This window comes from Lycium barbarum, chromosome 12, assembly GCF_019175385.1.
Source record: "Lycium barbarum isolate Lr01 chromosome 12, ASM1917538v2, whole genome shotgun sequence".
In the NCBI taxonomy this organism is placed as follows: Eukaryota; Viridiplantae; Streptophyta; class Magnoliopsida; order Solanales; family Solanaceae; genus Lycium; species Lycium barbarum.
Genome location: NC_083348.1, coordinates 91550951 through 91572152, shown reverse-complemented (window position 1 = coordinate 91572152; position 21202 = coordinate 91550951). Strand labels below are relative to the sequence as shown.

The 21202-nt window shown below is 34.3% G+C and overlaps 3 protein-coding genes across 3 annotated transcripts; 2 read left to right on the top strand and 1 right to left on the bottom strand.

The window, feature by feature from the left end:
* Positions 1-336: 336 nt before the first annotated feature.
* Positions 337-1303, bottom strand: LOC132622871 (histone H1). Its single transcript, XM_060337541.1, has 2 exons — positions 1109-1303; positions 337-992 (listed from the first exon to the last, which is right to left on the bottom strand). The coding sequence occupies exons 1-2, from the start codon at positions 1232-1234 to the stop codon at positions 534-536; spliced, it is 585 nt and encodes a 194-aa protein (XP_060193524.1). The 5' UTR covers positions 1235-1303; the 3' UTR covers positions 337-533.
* Positions 1304-8835: 7532 nt separating this feature from the next.
* Positions 8836-13651, top strand: LOC132624968 (barley B recombinant-like protein D). The gene is made up of 3 exons (XM_060339727.1): positions 8836-9129; positions 12060-12112; positions 12501-13651. Exons 2-3 carry the CDS (start codon positions 12107-12109, stop codon positions 13398-13400), a joined length of 906 nt encoding a protein of 301 aa, XP_060195710.1. The 5' UTR covers positions 8836-9129; positions 12060-12106; the 3' UTR covers positions 13401-13651.
* An 894-nt stretch (positions 13652-14545) lies between these two features.
* On the top strand, positions 14546-20336 carry LOC132624969 (uncharacterized). The gene is made up of 6 exons (XM_060339728.1): positions 14546-14864; positions 14953-15036; positions 15122-15206; positions 18399-18487; positions 19445-19556; positions 19743-20336. Exons 1-6 carry the CDS (start codon positions 14826-14828, stop codon positions 19949-19951), a joined length of 618 nt encoding a protein of 205 aa, XP_060195711.1. The 5' UTR covers positions 14546-14825; the 3' UTR covers positions 19952-20336.
* The last annotated feature ends 866 nt before the right edge of the window (positions 20337-21202 follow it).

Genomic DNA, 21202 nt, shown 5'->3' with positions numbered 1-21202 from the left:
AATATTTAGTGGAGTAGCCTACCGTCCTTTTAGCATTGGATGGTTTGTGAGAAATACACTCTACTTCGTCATCAAATTACAAATACGTCCTCGTGTAAATATGTATCTCCATGTGGAAAATTCCAGACCGTCTTCTTCTCCTAGCCCCTTTGAAACTAGGAAATGTCTAGAAGTGAGCCTGGCATGAAGGTACCATTCGTTCCAAGACCACAGAAAAATGGAACATAAAAGGAATTAAAAGAAAAACTGAAAAAGACCTAGCCATATAATCATATATCTAATCATTCAATTATAGCAATTACGATATTACAAATATGCAGCGAGGAACAAATCATGTTGAAGAAAAGTTGATTATTAACATAACAAGACCTTAATTTGCACAGAGATACAAACGTTCATAACCAAACTTCTGCAAACCCAAGAAAGGGAACTTGATCCTACCTACACTACAAACTACACGACTGAAAGTAAAAGCTTCATTTTCATATTCACAGACTAACAACAAAGCAAACCATTATTCCTCCTATATCTATCTAAGCTGCAACTTTTTTGGCCCTTTTAGCAGCAGCAGCAGCAGCAGGCGACTTGATAGATTTGGGCTGCTTTGCCTTTGCAGGAGTAGCCTTCTTCATCCTCTTGGTTGCAACCTTTTTCGATTTCTGTGTAGCTTTTGCTTTCTTTGGAACCTCTGTTTTCTTCGCTGCAGTAGTGGTGGACCTAGTGCTTCTAGGTTTCTTCTTAGGATCGACCTTGGAAAGCTTTTTGGTAGATGCTTTTGTTGTAGTTTCCTTCGTTCCAGCCTCAGATAGCTTGTATGAAGCCTTGATTTTGATAAGCTTTCCCTTTGCTGCAGAATTCTTCAATTGAAGACCTAGAATTTTCCTGAAATTCGCTGGTAATTCATCCTTGTGTTTGTCTTCCATGTATTTTGCAACTGCATATGGACTCGATCCACCTTTCTCGTTTAGAGCCAACAGAGCCTCCTTAATCATCTGCAATATTTCCATTCTAAAATTAGGTATACTGAATAAAGAGAGTAACAACTATCGATTGAATCACCCATATTAAAATATATATATAAGTGTATGTGAAAGCAGCGATAAAATACCTGAAAGTAAGGAGGATGAGTAACAGTTTTGGCAGATTTAGGCTTCTTAGCTCTAGGTTTTTTCTCCTTAACAGGCTTCTCCGTCTGCTTGACGGCGGGATTCTCAACTTCTCCGGTTGCAGACATCTTCTAAATTCTCACGATCCTCAAAATTAACGTGAATGAATAACAACTCGCTGTGATCATTCTGGAATGCCACCACTTACCCAATTTATATTGAGAAATGATCCTGGTAAAACAGAGGTCTCTGCATTTTGATTGGCTAATTTAGGGTGACACGGATTGCTATTTTTCCTAAATAATTAATCAGGTGACTACACGTGGATGTAATCTAGACGCTTGTGAATTAGACAGAGCTGCTATTCTTATCTTGAAACAAATACTGGGTGCTGTTTTGTTTCTTCACATTCACTTTGGCCTGTGGGTGTATTAGGGTGTGTTTTCTATTTGAACTTGGGATTAAACTTTTAAAGCACACAGTTTGAATCTTGATATGAATCATTTTTGGGGATTGAAGCTAAGGAAATGCTGAATCTAATGTGGCTGGAAATAAGCAAAATGATGGTCATTTGCATGTACTTTGAGGTCATTATTAACAACCCGTTTGGATTAGCTGAAAAAAGTGGCTTTTAAGAAGTGCTTAAGAGCCCGTTTGGATTGGCTTATAAGTTGCCTATAAGCTTTTTTTAGCTTTTTTGAGTGTTTGGCTGGCCAGCTTAAAGTCATTTTGTGCTTAAAATAAGCCCAAAAAATTAATTGGGTTTGTTTGGCTTAACTTACCTAAAGCAGCTTATAAGCTGAAAACAGCTTATAAACTGCTTTTTTTAAGCCCATCCAAACAGGCTCTAAAAGTATTTTTTATGTGCTGAAAGTTATTTTATAAATAAGCAGTTACGTGTTTGGATAAAAGTGCTTAAAAGGTTTTTAGAGGTAAGAGTAGTATTGGAATTAACAGAAAATATAAGGGATAAAAGGGTAAAGTTGTTGGTCAAACCAAAATGACTTTTAAGCCCAAAAAACTAAGTTGGGGGTTGAGCAACTTTTTGATTTTGACTTATTTTAAACACTTTTTAACTTAATTTAAGTTGTTTTCTATTTTACCAAACACCCAAATAAGTTAAAAATGACTTATAAGCTGGTTTGGCCAACTTATAAGCCAATCCAAACCGGCTCTAAATGAATAGATTACAAACAAGTGATAAACTTGTATTACTACAATCTATATATAATATAAAGCTAGGCATAGACAAGGTGATGTGCCACCTCTCTATGGCCTCTATTAGCATTTTTCTTTTTTCTCCTTTTTTTGGCATTTTTCTCATTTTTATAGTTTTTTTTGTTCATTTCTACTAATAACCTATGGAATAATAAAAGTCTCATACAACAAATATAGCATTCAACCCCGTACGTAGCAGTAAAGTTTCAGTTTTTTTTATAGCTTTGATTACATATTACTTCTCTTACTTAATGAAACCGGTTAACAGTTACAACCAGGAACCAAAAGGTGCCAAAAACGGCAGATCCTACATTTCATCATTCATATTCATTAGTCTTTTTCTCATTTTTCCCTTTCACATCCTGTGTTATAAAATTTTAAAAGTCATGATCGTACCAAGAATGGCAAAAGCATAATCGCAAATCTATAAATCCCCTTGTAGCTGGCTGCAATGTTATATTCTTAGCAGAAGTTAGTACACTCGTATGATATTAATCAACGAAATTCTTTTTCCAAATGAAGCAATCAAGCAAAGCTAAGGCACGCAAGTTGCATTCAGAATAAATTACTTAGACAAAGATTCTAATGTACAGTCCAAAAGAGCAGGAATTCAAAATGAAGCATGCTCATTTTTGAACAGATGACGGGGCGACGAATAAGTTGCAAGTGATGTTTGCACAAAAAATTATTGCAGACTTAATAATAATGTGTTTAAACCATGATGCACAGAGATGTGTCAAAAAGGTGTTAAACACATATTTTTAAATCAAAGAATTACATGGTTAGGGTCACAGACATATGCAGAGGCCCTTCATAAATTCGTCAATCACCCTAGGTAAGATCTCTTTTTATCCTCTCATTCTCTCTGTCTTGAGATCTCAATTTAATTTCTTTTCTTATCCTTTTTATGATATTTAATTAGTTGGAATTTGGGTGCCATGTTTTTGTTTGATTCTTCTTCTTAGGGGTGTTTTGATTTTTGATTGATAATTTTTTTTATCAGCTTTTAGTGATAACGTATTGTATAGAACCAAGAGAATCATTTGCAGTCTTCAATCTTATGGAAAAGTTTCAAAATTACACAGGTAGAGATTTCAAGTATTTTTCTTTTGGGTATTTCTTCTGTAATGTATTGTTGGATTTGAAGTATTTGATTGAAATTGTCATTAAATTTAATTATGTTGTAGTGAAATTATGGTGAATTTTATGTAAATATCCAATGTGCATGTCTATAGGAATATCATTCCGATTGCATGTGAGTGGATTGCATTTGCAAGAATGAAAAGGGTATCACGCGAACTGTGAGGAGAGGTTTTTTGAAATAAAGACTTGGTGTTGTATGATAAAGAACAGAAATATAATAAAAGCTAAAAAATTTAATTATATATAATAAATTTAAATGTTCATAATAACTCTAGATATTCTAGGACGATTAATACTTAGAAAGATGTATATGTAGATTTAATATTTCCTCCATCTCAATTTATGTGATATAGTTTGATTAGGCACGGAGTTTAAGAAAGAAATGAAGACTTTTGAATTGTGGTCTAAAATAATTCATAGATATTTGTGTGGTTTTAAAAGGTAAAAGTGGAATATTTAAATTAATTATTTCTAAATATAGAAATGTATCATTCTTTTTTGATAGATTAAAATGAAAGTGCAATCACATAAATTGAAACAGGATATATATGTTATAAATCGCACGTTTTCTAATATTTCGGTTAGGGAATTTTACAAAAAGTGATTGTATCATTAACTTGGTTAGAAGTTAAGGAGATTTTTGCTGTGAAAGGATAATATGTAATTAAGAGATTATTACTCTAGCAGAAGTCTTTTTGTTGTGTATGGATAGATGGTGGCGTGATTAAGAGGATTAGTGAAGTGATTTTAGAATCTTTAACAAAACACGAAGTGAATGTAAAAGTAGAGAAAAAAATATAAAAGAAAACATGAAAAAGATATTTCTGAATATTGGGTTGCTGGCCAAATAGCCGGCTCTTCCCTGTGTTTTACTGCTAATGTTTAGGTGTATTTGAAAAAAAAAAAAAAAAAACTAGGAACCATTGGAAAATGGTGTATTTTATTGTGATTTAATATAAGTTTAGAAGTTTCTCCAATTGACTGTTATTATAATAACAATTTTAAAATATATTTAAAGATGGTTCTCTTGCTTCCGTATTATACTAGAAAGTTATGTTTTTATCATGCTCGGGATTATTTTGTCCATAATCTACGAATAGTGTTATTCATGAATTTGATGAAACCTCATTATTTATTGATCTACAACAAATAATGAATGCACTTTTTGCGAGTATAATAGAATTTTTTGCGAGCTTTCTGAAATCGTTTTGTTTCTGAATATCAAAGTAATGAGACTCGAGGAATTATTTTAATTATTTTTTTCCCTTACACATTTGATTTCTTTAATATGTACGTCTTACATTATATGTTTTTATTTATAGCTTGTCTCTTTTATAGTAATTTAATTTATAAATGATATGACAGACTGCGCGAAGCGCGGACAAGTTATCTAATCTAGTTATAAATCAAAGGCCAAATATACTGTAATAATTAAGATTGTCTAGAATGACAAAGAAAACGCACTGTATAGATAATTAATTAACTGCGTGCACCCTTTGGGGGTAGAAAAAAGCACAAAAAATCTTAGATCTGAAGAAATTATGCTTACTGAACACATATATAATTACCAGCTCTATTAGGCATAAAATGTCCCCATTTAATGAATGCCAAAGATGGAAATACGAACCTATACTGTAATATACAATGATATAGATAATTAGTCATAAGAAACAAATGTAGTTACTAGTTAACCAGTTTTATTGAGTTAACTTTGATATTTTCATTCACTTTATGCAGCTAATCTACAAAAATTTATGAATAATCTATTTAAATCAAATTTAGGATGTCATGATGCTACAAAAGAGGTGCATAGAATGAAGATATTCTGAGGCTATTCTATTTTTTTTTTTAGTGAATTGCAACATATTTCTCTTAAAACATGTTTATTGTATAAGCAAATTTAGGATTTTTAGTTGGTAAGTTCATAATGTAATTGTATTCATTACTATTTTGTGACAGCTTTAACACACACACATATATTACTACTCTATAGAAACATGAGTTTCTATAGAGTTTCGTAGTCCGTTTTCCATTTTTTTTTTAAAAGAGTACCTTCTACTGTTTTGACCAAAAAACCCAGCTCATTTAATTATGAAACAAATGTCCTTGATGTACTTTGTTTCTCAATGGAAGGACCCATAGCTAGGTCCATTCTTCCATGCAACATCTGACACATGTAAAGAAGAAAGGTCATGTTGCGGATAAATACATTAAATTGTACGTGCAAAAATAACTTACTACCCCCTCCGTTCACTTTTACTTATCTACTTTGAACCTTTTACGTTGTTCAAGAAATAGTAAATGGAGTGCTAATATTAAAAAAAAATTGTGAACCCCATATTAAACACCAATCAGTATTAAAAAAAAAAAGTGAACCCCATATTAACAAAATCAAGCAATATTAAAAAAAAATCCCATATTAAAAAAACAAACAATGTTAAAAAAAAAGTGCTTAGAAAATCAAACAATTAAATCAATAATGATGGATTCATTACCACATGCGTATCAACCAATTAGTGGGAGCAAATGAAATTATTGTATAACAACATACTTAAAATACTTATATATTAAAATAAAATAGATTTTAATTACTTTTTCATTGTTCCCTTACTCTAATAAATGTGAAAAGAGATTAATGTCATAAAATAAAAAATAATATTAAATGGAGATCAAATAATTAATAAGGTAAATTAGTGAAATTATAATACTAATTGACGTCTCTTTAAAAAATCGTGTAAAAAATAACATGACAAGTAAAATGAGCTAAACAAAAAATATTGACTAAAAATTAAAAAATAGAAGTTCTTCCTGGCCCCATATTAAACACCAACCAGTATTAAAAAAAAAAAAAAAAAAAAAAAAAGTGAAACCCACCACATCCAAACTCACGGGGAAAAAAAAGTGGACCCCATACTAACAAAATCAAGCAATATTAAAAAAAAAAGTGAATCTCATATTAAAAAAATAAACAATGTTAAAAAAAAGTGCTTAAAAAATCAAACAATTAAATCAATAATGATGGATTCATTGCTACATGCGTATCAACTCATTAGTGGGAGCAAATGAAATTATTGTATAGCAACATACTTAAAATACTTATATATTAAAATAAGATAGAATTTAATTATTTTTTCATTTTTCCTCACTCTAATAAATGTGAAAAGAGATTAATGTCATGAAACAAAAAATAATATTAAATGGAGATCAAATAATTAATAAGGTAAATTAGCGAAATTCTAATTCTAATTGACATTTCCTTAAAAACCGTGTAAAAAATAACATGATAAGTAAAATGAGTTAAACAAAAAATATTTACTAAAAATTAAAAAATAGAAGTTCTTCATTTAAATAGAAAATCAAATTTCTACTTTGTTTCATTTTAAACATGTAAAATTAATATAATAATTTGAATTAGAATTATCCAAATCAAAATTATATGTATTACTTTACTATACTATTACTACTATATCGTCCTACTTTTTTATTTAAAGGCAAAAAAATTCGTTATGGTCCCACCCACTTTTTTATTTAAGGGCAAAAAAATGACGTTTTATACTTTATATTACCAACTCTTCTAAAAAGTAGATAGAAATACTTTATTATATTTCTATTTTTCTACTATATAGAAACATCGGTTTACCCATGTTTCGTCGTTAGTCACTCTTTAAAAAAAAAAGGATGGACCCCACCCTCTCCAAATTCATTGAAAAAAAAGTGGACCCCACCCTCTCCGAACTCATGAAAACAAAAGTGGACCCCATATTAAAAAAAAAAGGACAACGTCAAAAAAATAAAATCGTGCACCCCATATATTAAAAAATCAAACAATATTCATGTAATTCCCAAAGTATCCCGATCAAGTCAATAATAGTGGATTCATTGCCACATGCATATTAACCTATTAGTGGAAGCAAATGAAATTATTGCACATCAAGAAACATGGACCCCATATTATTACTTTTCTTCAAAATATTTAATTGTTGTATTTGCTATTCCGCCGTGTCATTTATTTCTTATGTTTACTAAAATAAATATACTTAAAATATATATATATATATATATATATATATATATATATATATTTAAAAAATAAGATACAATTTAATTACTTTTTTATTTTTATTCTTACTCTAATAAATGTGAAAAGAGATTAATATCAAATGAATAATTCTAATTCACATTTCCTTAAAAAAACCATGCAAAATACAACATGACAAGTAAAATGAGCTAAACCGAGAATATTTACCAAAAATTAAAAAATAGCATTTCTCCGTTTAAATAGAAAATCAATTTCTACTTTGTTTCGTTTTAAACATGTAAAATTAATTTAATAATTTAAATTAGAATTATCCAAATCAAAAGTTGATAAAAAATAATAAGTACTTTACACCTTTATATTAATCGAATTAAAATTGAAAGTATCAACTGATGCTTAAATATTGCTATTATTTTATCTCAAAGAGAGGAAAATAGTTTTCTTTTAAACAAGTCTTCTCTTTTAAAAAGTATTAATAAATTTTTGTAGCAAACACGAATATAATAAAGTTTTAGATACGGAGCACAAACTATAATGTTATATTAATCATATTTTGAACATAATGTATATATATATATATATATATATATATATATATATTATCACTATCTAAACACAACTACATATACATAGATACACTATAATCTGAAGTGTTGGGCCCGTGCGCAGCACGGGCATAGGCCATCTAGTATATATATAAATATTCTAGTGGAAACAGTCTAACCAAATATCTTGTATTGTCTGCATGAATCCCAAATAATGGTTTTTAGTAATTGACCAACTTTTGATCCCCGAGCATGAAGTGATAAGACAATTATGCCATTTAGATTAAGTACCTTCAATATTAACAAGAAAAATCACAATAAGAGGGAAAAAGAGGACAATTCGTGGCAAACTATTCACTCATGCTATAATAAATTGTAGAACCTCATATTTACCCTGATTGTAATAGGCCTTATACTAATTAATGTAGATAGTCATTGGTTGGATGGATATATATATATTTTTTTAATGATATGGGAACCTGCAGTCGCTATTGTTCGGGTGTGCACAGGATAAATCCAGCTCCTGTGTAATAGCTCACAAACTACACAAAAGAGATAACCCGCACTAAGCAAGACAACCTTTAAAATGCTCGACATCATAATTTTCCCCTGGTCAAGTGCCAGTCAATTGTTGATATCCATATAGAAAAAGAAAAAAAAAATCAACGGCTTAGTGCATGATAAAATAGTTAGGTGGGTAAGCTGTCGCAAATAATTTATTTTTGGGGACCATACCGTAACTCTAGTATAAATGACGCAAGCTCATAATGGAACATGATCGGTGATGCACCCAAGGAGTCAAATGCCGAAACGCCGTGTTTAGTCATCACAATCTAAAAGACGACACCGTTTTGGCACTAATTTTAAGATTGGACAGTGCATAAGCATCTTCTCTGAATCTATCAGCTGGACAAATCGGAAAGAAGGAAAAAAAAGAAGAGAAAAAAAAAAAAAAAAGGAAAAGAAAAAAGAAAGAGATAAAAAGACAAGAGAAAGAAGCTTTTGGGATCGAATCTCTGAGCTCTGCATCGCTTGTAATCAATTTTCTTCTCGCTAAGCTCGTTTCTCCCCTCTCCCTCTGGTAAGCTTTAGTTCCAAAGGCGTTTCGAATTTCATGTTTCGATTGTTTGATCTCTTCTATTTCCTAGCTAATTAAACTGCATTTTTGTTACTTATTTGCTCTGTCTTTCGATCTTATTTTGTGTATTTCGTTTGATCTATGTTTTTTTTTTGTTTTTTAGCTTGTTGTACATCAGTTAGAAACAGTTATTTTTCTGAAATGTGGATTTAAGAGGTTGAAGGGGTGTGGTTGACCTCAAGGATTAGCTTGTTTGAGCTGTCAAGTGGCTGTGTTTATTGATTTGATTAGATTTACGCTTTTTACATATAGTGATACAGTGAAGTTTCTTGGTTAAAAAAGGGCGGCCCGGTGCACTAAGCTCCCGCTATGCGCGGGGTCCGGGGAAGGGCCGGACCACAAGGGTCTATTGTACGCAGCCTTACCTTGCATTTCTGCAAGAGGCTGTTTCCACGGCTCGAACCCGTCACCTCCTGGTCACATGGCAGCAACTTTACCAGTTACGCCAATGCTCCCCTTCAATGAGCTAATTTATTCTCTTGCTATATTGCTTCCCTCCCACTGCTTGTTGAAAGTGTTTGCTAAATCGTGCTCTTGTATAGTAGAGGCTAGGCTTTGCTTTGCTTTATTCTAGAACTCAGATACTTAGGCTCAGTCTTCAGGAGAATGATGTAATAAATGAAAATGAAACACATACAATTAAAGTTGATAGAATGAAGGAATGATATAGGGGGAACTATGCAGTAAAAAGATGCTTAAAGCAAAAGACAAGTTCTATAGATTGTCGGGAACGATGACGTTATATGGAAGTGAATATTGACCCTGATGGCTGAACATATCTAAAACATGAGTGTCACAAAATTGTAAGATGGATGTGTAATCATGAGATGTTGGACAAGTTCCATATGTGAGGGTGCAAGTAGTACACGTAGAGGATGTAATAAGAGAAAGTCACCTAAGATAGATTTGACCATGTTCTATGTAGACCTTTATGGACACATCTAAAGGTGTGATAGTATGAGAATTAGCATTGCTAAACAATGATGTGGTAGACCTAAAATTAAGTAGAGAAAATGTGTCTAGGGCGACCTATAATGTCAATCAATGCGAATTTAATAAGGACAGAACACAATTGAAAGAAAGGGGATTCATATAGGTAATCCAGACCAGTTGGGATTAAGGTATACTTATTGGTGTCATTCTTACCGTACTTACAATTTCTACCATGAATTACTTGATATCTCACACTTAAATTGAATTATTTTTAAGCTAAGTTGTATTGGAATGATTCAGTACCTAATAAACTGGAGTGGTCATAGATTATTCAACATATCTGTCCTATGATAGAATTTTGGGAAAGAGTGATAGAATATAGACTTATTAGGGACTTCACAAGGGTGTCAGAGAACTAATTTTGTTTATGCTTGGTACATCTACAACATATGCTATATTTTTGCTAAGGAGGTTGATGAAAATTAATAAGAGAGGAAGAATGATCTTGACCTGATAATTGAGTATATGGATCGAACTCTCTGGATTCAGTCTTGCTTCACTGGAGTGGAGTTCCAATATTCAACAAAGAGAAAGGAAGATGCGCTAATTCGGTTAGAGGACAGAGAGATTCGATTCACAGCCTATACCGCTTTTGACCATTGACCTAGAAATATCATATAATGAAGTGTCAGGAAAAGTCTGTTACTGGATGTGTTGGTGGTGTTGGACAATTAAAGGATTCTTACCAGATCATGCCAAATATGATATGTATAGGGGAGTCATCACAATTGTGAGAGCAGTAGGAGGAGATATAGGAATTTCTCGTAACTAGCTGCAATTTGTTTTTTATTGAGGTATAGTTGTTATTACTGTTGTTGGCTATAGAGGATAATGTAGCTAAACTCAGCTTTGTTGAATGAGGAATAATTGCTTATTACGTATTATATGTACAACAGGTAACTTCATTTTCCCCTTAGTAATAATCTGTGAGTGATATTATCATACTAGAAAAGCATGCGAGTTCTGTATGTCCTTCTTACCTAGTAAGAGATGTAAAAAGAGAGAAAACTAGCTTTGGGTTGGGAAACCTGTGTTTGCTTCCTTGGTTTCTTTGCATAAAACTCAATCAACTAGTGTTAACCTCAAATATATGAATACTCTATAACTCAATCAACTTGTGTTAACCTCAAATATATGAATACTCTATATCCATTCCACTCAAGTCTATTTCATTCTGATAATATATTATTTACCCTTGGGGGTTCGAACCTGCCACAAACAAAAGCTTGGTATTTATGTGGAGAAGGGTAGAGGGGTGAGCCCTTCTATTGTAGCAAAAAAAGGGTAGTGGTGTGAGCCCACTATATATCGAGTTTCAATCTGTGTGCCATTGGTCCTTCACCGTCTCGGGGATTTCTCGGTTAAAAATAATAATTTGCCTTCTTAAGGCAAATTATGAATTCTGGAAATTTCAACACTTAGCCGTACACTAATAACTAAGTTAATCTCAATTTGAATGGATCTTTTGTTTTCATTTCGTTCTATCCCTAGCTAAGTCGCCTACAGAGTTGGGAACTAAAGTTAATAGCAAGTAACATTAAATAGATAAAGTGGATAGAAACTTAACATTACAAGTGCACGTCTTTGTTAAAAAAATTGACCTGAGTTTGTCAGTACTTCTTAATGAAGTCACAGATGGTAAAAGAAAGAAATTGCTTTTTGTGTGGAAACCTGCATTTGCGTCCTTTTTCTTGGCATATGCACTGATTTAATCATGAGTAATATTAGACAGAATAGATGGAGATAAGATAAAGTTCCTGTCTCTGGGAAAGCTTGAAATCAATAAATTTTGGGTTTGTGAATGATGTGCAGCATTCATTCATCTATAACTTTGATTGCTTTGTGATCATTACACAGTATTTCTTTTTGTATTTCTGCAGAAACGGCCACATTCAAGATGGGTTTCTAGCATTTGCTTTCCCCCTTAATGATGGTATGACACTGTACTTATATATTTGGATTTTTTATTTTTCTCTATTAGAAGAATCATGTTTTGTAAAGGTGGCTTGTTTTTCATCAAAAACAAAAGAATCTACAAGTACCTTTGTTTAAAGAACTTTAAATTTAGTATATTTTAGCAGTGATTATCAGTTATTGATTTGGAATCTCTTTGACTGGGTTTCACTGACCACTGCAAATTAATCAACCTGACTGAACCTATTCTGGATAATCACCAAACAGATAACTAGTAGAACCTACTCATGGCTCATCGTGCTGTAGCTTAACTGGCAACTAAAATAATTTTTCTTGAACAGGCTACTGCATTAATCTTTAATTGATTTGATTTTCCATGTGCTTAATGATTCTTTCTTTTAATAAAGGACCACAATAACTTTACTATAAAGACTTACATGGCCATCATGGCCGAGAGGGATGCTGCCATCCGTGAACGGAATATGGCACTAGAGGAGAGAAAGAGGGCTTTTGCAGAGCGAGACATGGCAATGCTTCAGAGAGATGCAGCACTTGCAGAGCGTAATGCTTTGATTCAAGAAAGGGACGATGCCGTTGCTGCTCTTCGATTGCAGGACAGCTCTACAAATGACAACAACATGGCTCCGGATTCACCAGGAAATGGAACTGAAAGTGGTGCAAAGCACGTTTATAACCAACAGCAAATGCATAGAACCTTAGCTGAAGCTGCTCATGGTTCTAGGGGAGATCCCGCAGCTGGCTACTTGAAAGACACAGATACTTCTGAAGCAAAGATTCCTAAAAAGGTCAGGCGACCTAAAGAGAGCAGACACAATAAGCAAGCCAAGATACCAAGAGTGGGTAAAACTGGCGCAGAAAGTTTAAATATGCAGGTCATTGCTACAACATCGGATGATTGGATAAATCTGCAAGAGATGGATAGTGATAAGGAAGGAGATACACAGCTCACATCATGGAAAGATAATTTGGGGTTGAACCAAATCAATTTTGATGAGTCTGCCATGCCAGTGCCAGTTTGCTCCTGTACTGGGACTCCACAGCCATGCTATAAATGGGGTCATGGTGGGTGGCAGTCAGCCTGCTGTACAACTACCATATCTATGTACCCATTACCTCAAATATCAAACAAACGCTATTCCCGGGTGGGTGGCCGTAAGATGAGTGGCGGTGCCTTCAGTAAATTGCTTAATCGTCTTGCTGCTCAAGGTTATGACCTGTCTAGTCCACTTGACCTGAAAGATCATTGGGCTAAACATGGCACAAACCGCTACAGCACATTGAAATAGCTTAGATGTGCACATTGGATTGGGACCTCACAATATAGAGAGGGCATTGTCGGGAAAGTGTGTTGTGGATGAAAGAAAGTGCACTTTAATACTGTGCAGGAGATATACCGCTAATAGCTATTCATTCACATTTTTTGAGCTCTGTCTGTGTCTCAGAGTTCCAATTCATCTTATCAGAACGGCCACATATCATGTATTGTAATTTGCTTTCGTCAAAATACGTTTAATGAATATGGTGATTTGGGTGACAAGTAGCTTTGCCTGAACAGCGAAAATAGCAATTTCATTGATGGAGGAAATGAGACAGAAGTGTGTATCATTTGTTTCCTCACATTACCATGCACGTTTGCAGCTAAATTAGGCGAAGTTACATACTACCATAACAAACCTCAGTTATTGCTTCATCTATAGAAAATCAACGGATGAACAATAGAAATCTCACTCTAGCGAGGTCTACAAATCCTCCTCTTACACCCTCTCCCAACACAATTTAGAAAATTTATGAGTTTGTGTCTCTGCATCTGGAGTGGATGGTGAGAAAAGCATTATTAAGTGAAGTGTCTTGATCAAACATAATACCCAGTCAGTCAGCAGTAGAAAGGTAATTTCTGGAAGTATATTATGACTCAGAGCCCGTTTGGATTGGCTTATAAGTTGATGATATAAGATGTTTTCAGTTTTTTTGAGTGTTTGGCTGGTCAGCTTATAAGCCATTTTGTGCTTAAAATAAGCCTATAAAATAATTGGGCTCGTTTGGCTTAACTTATCTAAAGCAGCTCATAAGCTGAAAACAACTTATAAGCAAAAAAAAAAAATGGGTAGTCCCAACTTATTTTTTAAAGCCCACCCAAACAGGCTATCAATCAAAAAGCTTTAGTTAACAATTCTAACTTCTAACAGATAGTTGCATGTTTGACACCCAACTTTGTGATTGTCATGCCGAAACATCCTAATTTCGTCCACATTGTCAGCTTGTAATCAGAAATTAACAATATCAATTAAGAACTACAGGGTTCAATTTTTTTTAATTATCACCCAACTTATGAAAATAACCTATAAATAAAAAAAATCCATTTGGCACGCCTCTTATTAATAGTTTATGAATAAATAATATTGATATTGATAGTAGTAATTTCTTCACATAATAAATGAAGAAAAAAATGGCAGAGGCATTTTATACGAAAAATAGATAAAATTGCTTTTTTTAGGGAAAAAGAAGAAAGAGAGAACATTTTACTATTATTATCTCTGGAGTTTTCAGCTATGGGCTATGTGGCATCATTCGGTTACCTGCAGGAACCAAATCGAGCATTTTGACCCCATCTCGGCACACAGTTGTTACCGGTGAAGTTTTAACCGTTAAAAAAAAATTCCGATTTGCTGTTCGTTTAAATCGGTGTTGTACGTAGCTGCTGTACCCTATCAATGGGTGCATCCGAATCAGTTCTCTCCACCTCCTCACATGTATTTCTTCCACTTACCAACATTTTCTTGTGAATCTCAGTTCAAATTGTTCTCCCTTTATAATTTTAAATTTTTCTTATGACTGAAGAGGCCAATTGATGAGATCACCACAGTTTCTGAGCGTGTAGAAGGCGTTGATCCTATTTTGGAGACGCTAAAATCTCTCCAAATTGTAAGTTTTACTTTCTCTAACTTCACAATTTTTGTTTTCGTTTCATAGCTATTAAGATTTAAGCCATCATTTATTGTATGACTAGGCTGCTCCAATACTAAAATCGCCACCAGCTGAGACTAGCCTGACTGATATTCTGGTGAGAAAATCATCGTCCTCTTCGAATAAAGGTAATTTCCATTTTGGTGTCAATTGCAAGTTTTGAGAATATGTGTGTGTGCGTGCCTGTTAAATATTTGAAACATTGTGATGCAAGTGGACTGTGGTAGTGTTACTTGGACATAGAAACTACTTTAAAGTTCCTCAAATGGACAGTAAATCAAGAGAATATATCAAGCTTTTTACAAAAGGAAAAAGTAAGTAGAGAGAGTCAGTTAAATTTCATCCTTCAAATTACATTTTTAGCATACATCCAAACTTATGGATCCTTTGTCACCCTTTTAATGTCTCTATGTTTATGCTTTATAGCGCTCTTCCAATATTTCATGGTATTGACTACTAAGTTTAACACCACAATAATCCACATCTTTTAATATATCCTATATCGAATTAAGGTACTCTTTATTTAATGTAACGTTTAGTAACTTGGTTAGCCGTATTACTCCAACTTCTTCAAGGCATTTACAAACTTGTGTTGGGATACCATTTGGACCACCTGCTTCTCCAATCTTATGTTTTTCATGGAATCCTTTACTTTACTATACCTAATTTATGAGTCTAGATAAGGTTTCAGCTTGCAACAAATTTAAGGTACCCTTGCGATTTGTTTTTAGGCAATTGATCGAAATAACATCCTCATACCTCTTTAATCTCACTATCCCTTGTCAAGACTTGTTGAAGATTGTCTCTAATACATTTAATTTGGTTCAAGTTTTATCCCTCCTCTCTTAGTCATGCTAACTTACATAGTTCTTTGTCTTCCTGCGTCCTTTACTTTTGGCACGAGTCCTCATTTCACTACTATGACTCTTTTGGTTAGGGTGCTAAGCTTTTAGACACACCTAGAAGTTTACCCGCTACTTTCTTAAGCCACTTGTCCTTTGCCTACAAGATATGTGCTTCAGCTTCTAAGTCTATGCTTCCACAGTTACCCTTCATATCCAGGTCCACAGTCTATGTTGAGTAGTTAAGGTTTCTCGTGGTATAATCTTGCAATCTTTACATGTGGCCTTTCAACAACTTGTCTATAAATACTTTGAGTTGTGTCTTTAATTGTTCACCATGGTTGATGTAACTATTCTCCTTCATCATTCCACTTTTTCACGTCATATCCAAGACCACAATCTAGTTGGCTGGTTAAGGCCTCCTGGTATACCCTTGAGGTCTTTATCTTTGGCTTTCATTTTGTATAGTTAGTTCCATGCTTAAACGTCATCAAATATGATTCCCCTTTTTAGTTAGGTGTTAACTAAAATTAAATCATAAGCCTTGACATTCTGTAAAATAGAATTTCTCTCGTCCCCATGTACCCAATCGAACTAACACCATATTTCCCACATGTTGATTTAGATCTTTGATTATTCTCTATTTTTCATGTAGAATTAGAATTCCTTGGAGAAAAGTATCTGTATCTTCCTAAGATTTAGTGTCATTTTCCTTGTTTATTTCTATTTGCGGAGCATAGGCACTAAATAATGCTGATTTTCTCTTTTCCCACACTATCCTAATGAGATAATGATGTCCCCAATTCGCCTCAAGAGTAGTGTAGGGGACCACTTAACCACATCCATTCCTATATATTGCCAATCTGTCTAGTATTTGACTCTGTCCACTTAGTGTCTTGTAGACAAAGTATATCAACAAACGTTCTCACTAGTTCTGTTGACTTTGTTGTAAACGACCCATGTCCTAATTACCTATCGTATCAGACTTTTTTGGCTATCTTTTTTACCTCATCCATCCAGGGAGAAGCTGGGCCTCTTTCCTTTCTAACACCACATCCAGGTGCCAGTGTATGTTGTAAATGCCTTAATCAATTCATCCATGGTGTGAGAACCCTTGGTTATGCGCTCTCACACCCAGGAGGCAACATGATGGAACTTCTTGGTCAAATTAAAGCTCGCCCCTGCGCCTATGTAGCATGTGCCTAGAAGACCACGACTGATCGAATTAATATGAGGATGCATTATAAATTCAACTATTTTTACACTGGCCATCAACTAGTTGCTGTGTTCTCCTTTGTACGGGGTTGGGATCAATTATGCTCTCTGAGCATAGGTGGAGTTATGATGATTCTAATGATAACCATTTCCCTAGAGTTTCAAATCTACACTAATGGACTATGATTTTTTGTGCAAATAGTTAGAATGTGCCTAAAACCTGAACTAGGCGTCTTCTGCATCAATCCATGATAGTGATTTGTCTTAATTGAACTTAAGAAAAACAAACCGGAAAATGGGTTGTGGTTTAACTAGGAAATGAAGAGGTACTGAAGACACGGGTCAATGAACTGATTCAAGAGATGGAAAATTGCTAAGCAGCTTAGAGCTCACTTGGCTGCTGCTTCAGAACCTTTTCTTATGAGAAACCTGTACTAATTCTCAAATTGACTGGCTAAATAACCTAATCATACAACCTGTAGCACACCAACATCAGACGGTGCACCTGAATATGGTAGTGGAAGTCCTTGATGGAGACATGCATAGGAGCTTCAAAGATGGTAAGTGGAGAATCCATGCTTTCCCCTTAGTGTCAAATATAACCAATGACTTACAACAGAAGCTTCCCTTGAATCGTAATCGCGCAACAATTGAATGTTCTTTAGATCTGGTCTAGCACACATGATTAAATGTCTGTTTAGATGTTTGCCAGACTTAACATTGCAACAAAAACTTATTCATCAATGAATTTGAAGGATATTTGGTGATCAGCGTAAAACTTTGGAGATCGTGAGTGAAATTAGATATATGTATGTTTTGATCGAATCAGCTCCAACAAAGACCGCTGCAAATTTTGGAGATCGTGGATGAGATTAGATATACGTATGTTTTGATCGAACTAGCTCCTTCTCAATGAGTCTGATCCACCTTTAAGCAAATCTGAGTGACTCAACTTGTTTGTAGTGTGTAAAGCCACACAGCTAACCATTTACTTTGTTATTTAGTAATCACACCCATAAGGGTGAGTACATTTAACTTATCAGGAGAAATAGGGGTCGTCCTCTCCTAAAGAGATACCAAAAAAGTTTTAAATAAAATAATTCAAAAAATTCATTGCCAGTGGTAGCATTGACCATCACTTTCTCCAATCCCTGTTGCACTCTATTTTTTTTTTTCTGATAAACAATTGTCATCAGGAAAAAGTATGATCTTTTCTCTTATCCTGCTGGTGAAATATTGATATTCCTTTCTTTGTTGTTGTAGGTTGCGTAGATCCAAAAGTTCTACTTGAGCTCTTCTCTGTATATCGCCAGTGGCAAGAGGAGAAGGCCCAGAAGATCTGTAAAAGACAGGTTTGCTCAACTATTATCATGTGCTTCTGGTCACTTAATGCTTCAGTAGCCATTTTCCATTGTGGCAGTGGTTGCATCCATTTAAAAGTGGATCTAGAACAGGTTGAAATGTACCTTTGTATCAGTTTGAGTTAGACTATGTAATTACACAACACATTCTATTCTTAATGCATTTACTAGTATCAAAACACGGTCGCCTGTGAGACATGATACCATTCTCAAAAAATACTCGGTCACTTGTGAGTCATTTCTTATTAACAAACACACACAGAAGTGTTTTTTTTTTTTGGGGGGGGGGAGGGGGGGGGGGGGGGCTATCTACAACAACATACCCAGTGTAATCCGACAAGTGGGGTCTGGTCTGGGGAGGGTAGAGTGTATGCAGACCTTACCCCTACAAAAGTCAGATGGGGGGAGGACTATCTGATTAATAGATATTCCCCAACTTTTCAGGCATACATAAATTCCCAAAGTTGGTTGCTAAAATTAAATGCCCTCTAGGTCAGTGGTAGACAGTATCCTTTTGAATCAACAAGTGCACATCAATCATCATCAGACTGAGCTTTCAAAATGTGGGAATAGATAATGCAAGGTTTATTCTTGTGTTTGGTTATAGCTACATCATTATTTTTTCCATTGTACCTTGGTCGGGAATTGTCTTGCCACCTCCTGTAGTAAGGCTTGTACACAGATGGCTGTATACCATTTATAAAGTGCTTCCTTATGACGAGAATTTAATGTTACCATCCATGTGGTGGTGTTTTTTTCGACACTAGGATTTTAGAAGCTCTCTTCATCACATTAAGTCCTATGTCCAAGGTGTCAGCCTACCTACGCTAGCATGTTGAAGCTCTTCATCATGCTTACAAGCTTTTGTTGTTTGTTGTGGTTCTTCTTCATGTGAGAAGAACAGCTCGGATATCTTTTTTAAGTAGATTCCTTGGATAATTGCTGCAGGAAGAAATAGAAAACAAAATAGAAGTTGCAGATGCATTGGCTGTTAAGCTTCTTCAACGTTTCAATTACTCTGTTTCTGCAATGAAAACAACTTCACAGCATCTATCAGAAGGTATTATTATTGCCAATTTCCGGAAGCAGATGAGAAAAGAAATGCCCCAGGGAATCACTAGGGTTTCTATAGGGTGGAGCTTTAGGATTAAGTTAAATGTTTGTCCATATGCTATCTGATTCACAATATTCAAAAATCTAGCGAGCGAATGCTGTTTTCTTAACTCAATGTTTGAATTGCACGCAGTACATGGTTTGCAAGTTGAACTTGGGGTGTTAAAAGGGAGGTTGACGGAGGTAATCAGTAATTGTGATGCATTGTGCAAGAGGATTTCTGCAGAGGGACCAGAATCGCTTCGATCATCTATCAAACCATTTACAGCAGCTTCCTCTGATACAGGAAGCAATAGCAGTAGCATACATATTGTGCAAGCTGAAGCAGATGAGAAGCAATAGTGCAGAGGCTGGATCGGAACTTATAACATATCTATCCCCAGTGTACATAACCTGTTTGAGCATCATGACCCGTAGTTTATCTTCTGTCCAACTGGTCAAGGTTTCAAACACACTTGGAAATTTGTTGCACAGGAAGCATAGTCAGGAAATTAATTGCATAGGAAGCATGTGGATCGACTTCTCAGCTAGTATTGACTGCTCATTCATTGGCACTTGAAATGTCGGAGAGTCATAGTGTTGATGCTTTATTTAATTTTTAGTTTTTATTTTTATTTTTCTTCTTAATTTTGAGATATCTCCTTCATATGGACATTCAGGAGTTGTGTGGATTTGAGAATTGAAATTGGCGGTGAAAGAAGTTTAAATAGATTAGTGTGTTGATTCTCGTTTTGCCTTGTAAATATGCTTAAACTAATACATCTCTTAAACAATTTGTCGTAGCTCATCCCACAGGTAACAGTGATAGCCAAAAATAACACTACATTGTAGTAAAAGATGATTTAGACATGAAAAATGTTTTGAAGCAAGGGATAGGAGAACGGTACATAGTTTTTCTTCACCTGATTGAAAAGGTTTTGTTTAGAAAAAGATATACTACTATCAGAAGACTTGTTCGTGTTATAACTCATGGTCCATCTTGTGTAGCTTTAACACAGCAGGGGAATACACTGCAAATGAATCAGAGTCGGGAATCGATTGCATTTGAAGCACGTTCATAAAATCAATTTTTGCTTTCACTTGATAAGTAGAAAACAACCAATTAGGTTTTTTTTCTTCCTTCAACCATCTTCGTTTGTCCCTTTTTAAACTTTGATTATGAGTAATAGCTGATGTATCTGCACATTCGATGAAGAAATTGTGTGGATTTGGAATCTAATTGTAATAGGAAGATTAATGAGTTTTAAGTTGATTAGTATGGTGAGTTTAAGTCTTGCAGTATGTTTAAAGTAACATGATTTCTGAACCAATTTCGTATGAAATAGGTAAACATGGAAGGCCAGAAGACCCAAAATATAGCATAAAGTTTTCTTCATCTCATTCAATGTCAATAAAATTTATTTAGAGAAGAGTTGTACCAGTAAAAGGACAGCGTTTTAAAAAAAGGATCATTACCCAAATAGCCGGCAGAATTCACGATTTATTTGGTCTAACAAATAATATAGAAATTATACACTAAAACGTGAATGTAGTGAAACTATATCAAACACGCTCCCAAATCTGAATACGGCTCTACAGATTTAATACATTAAT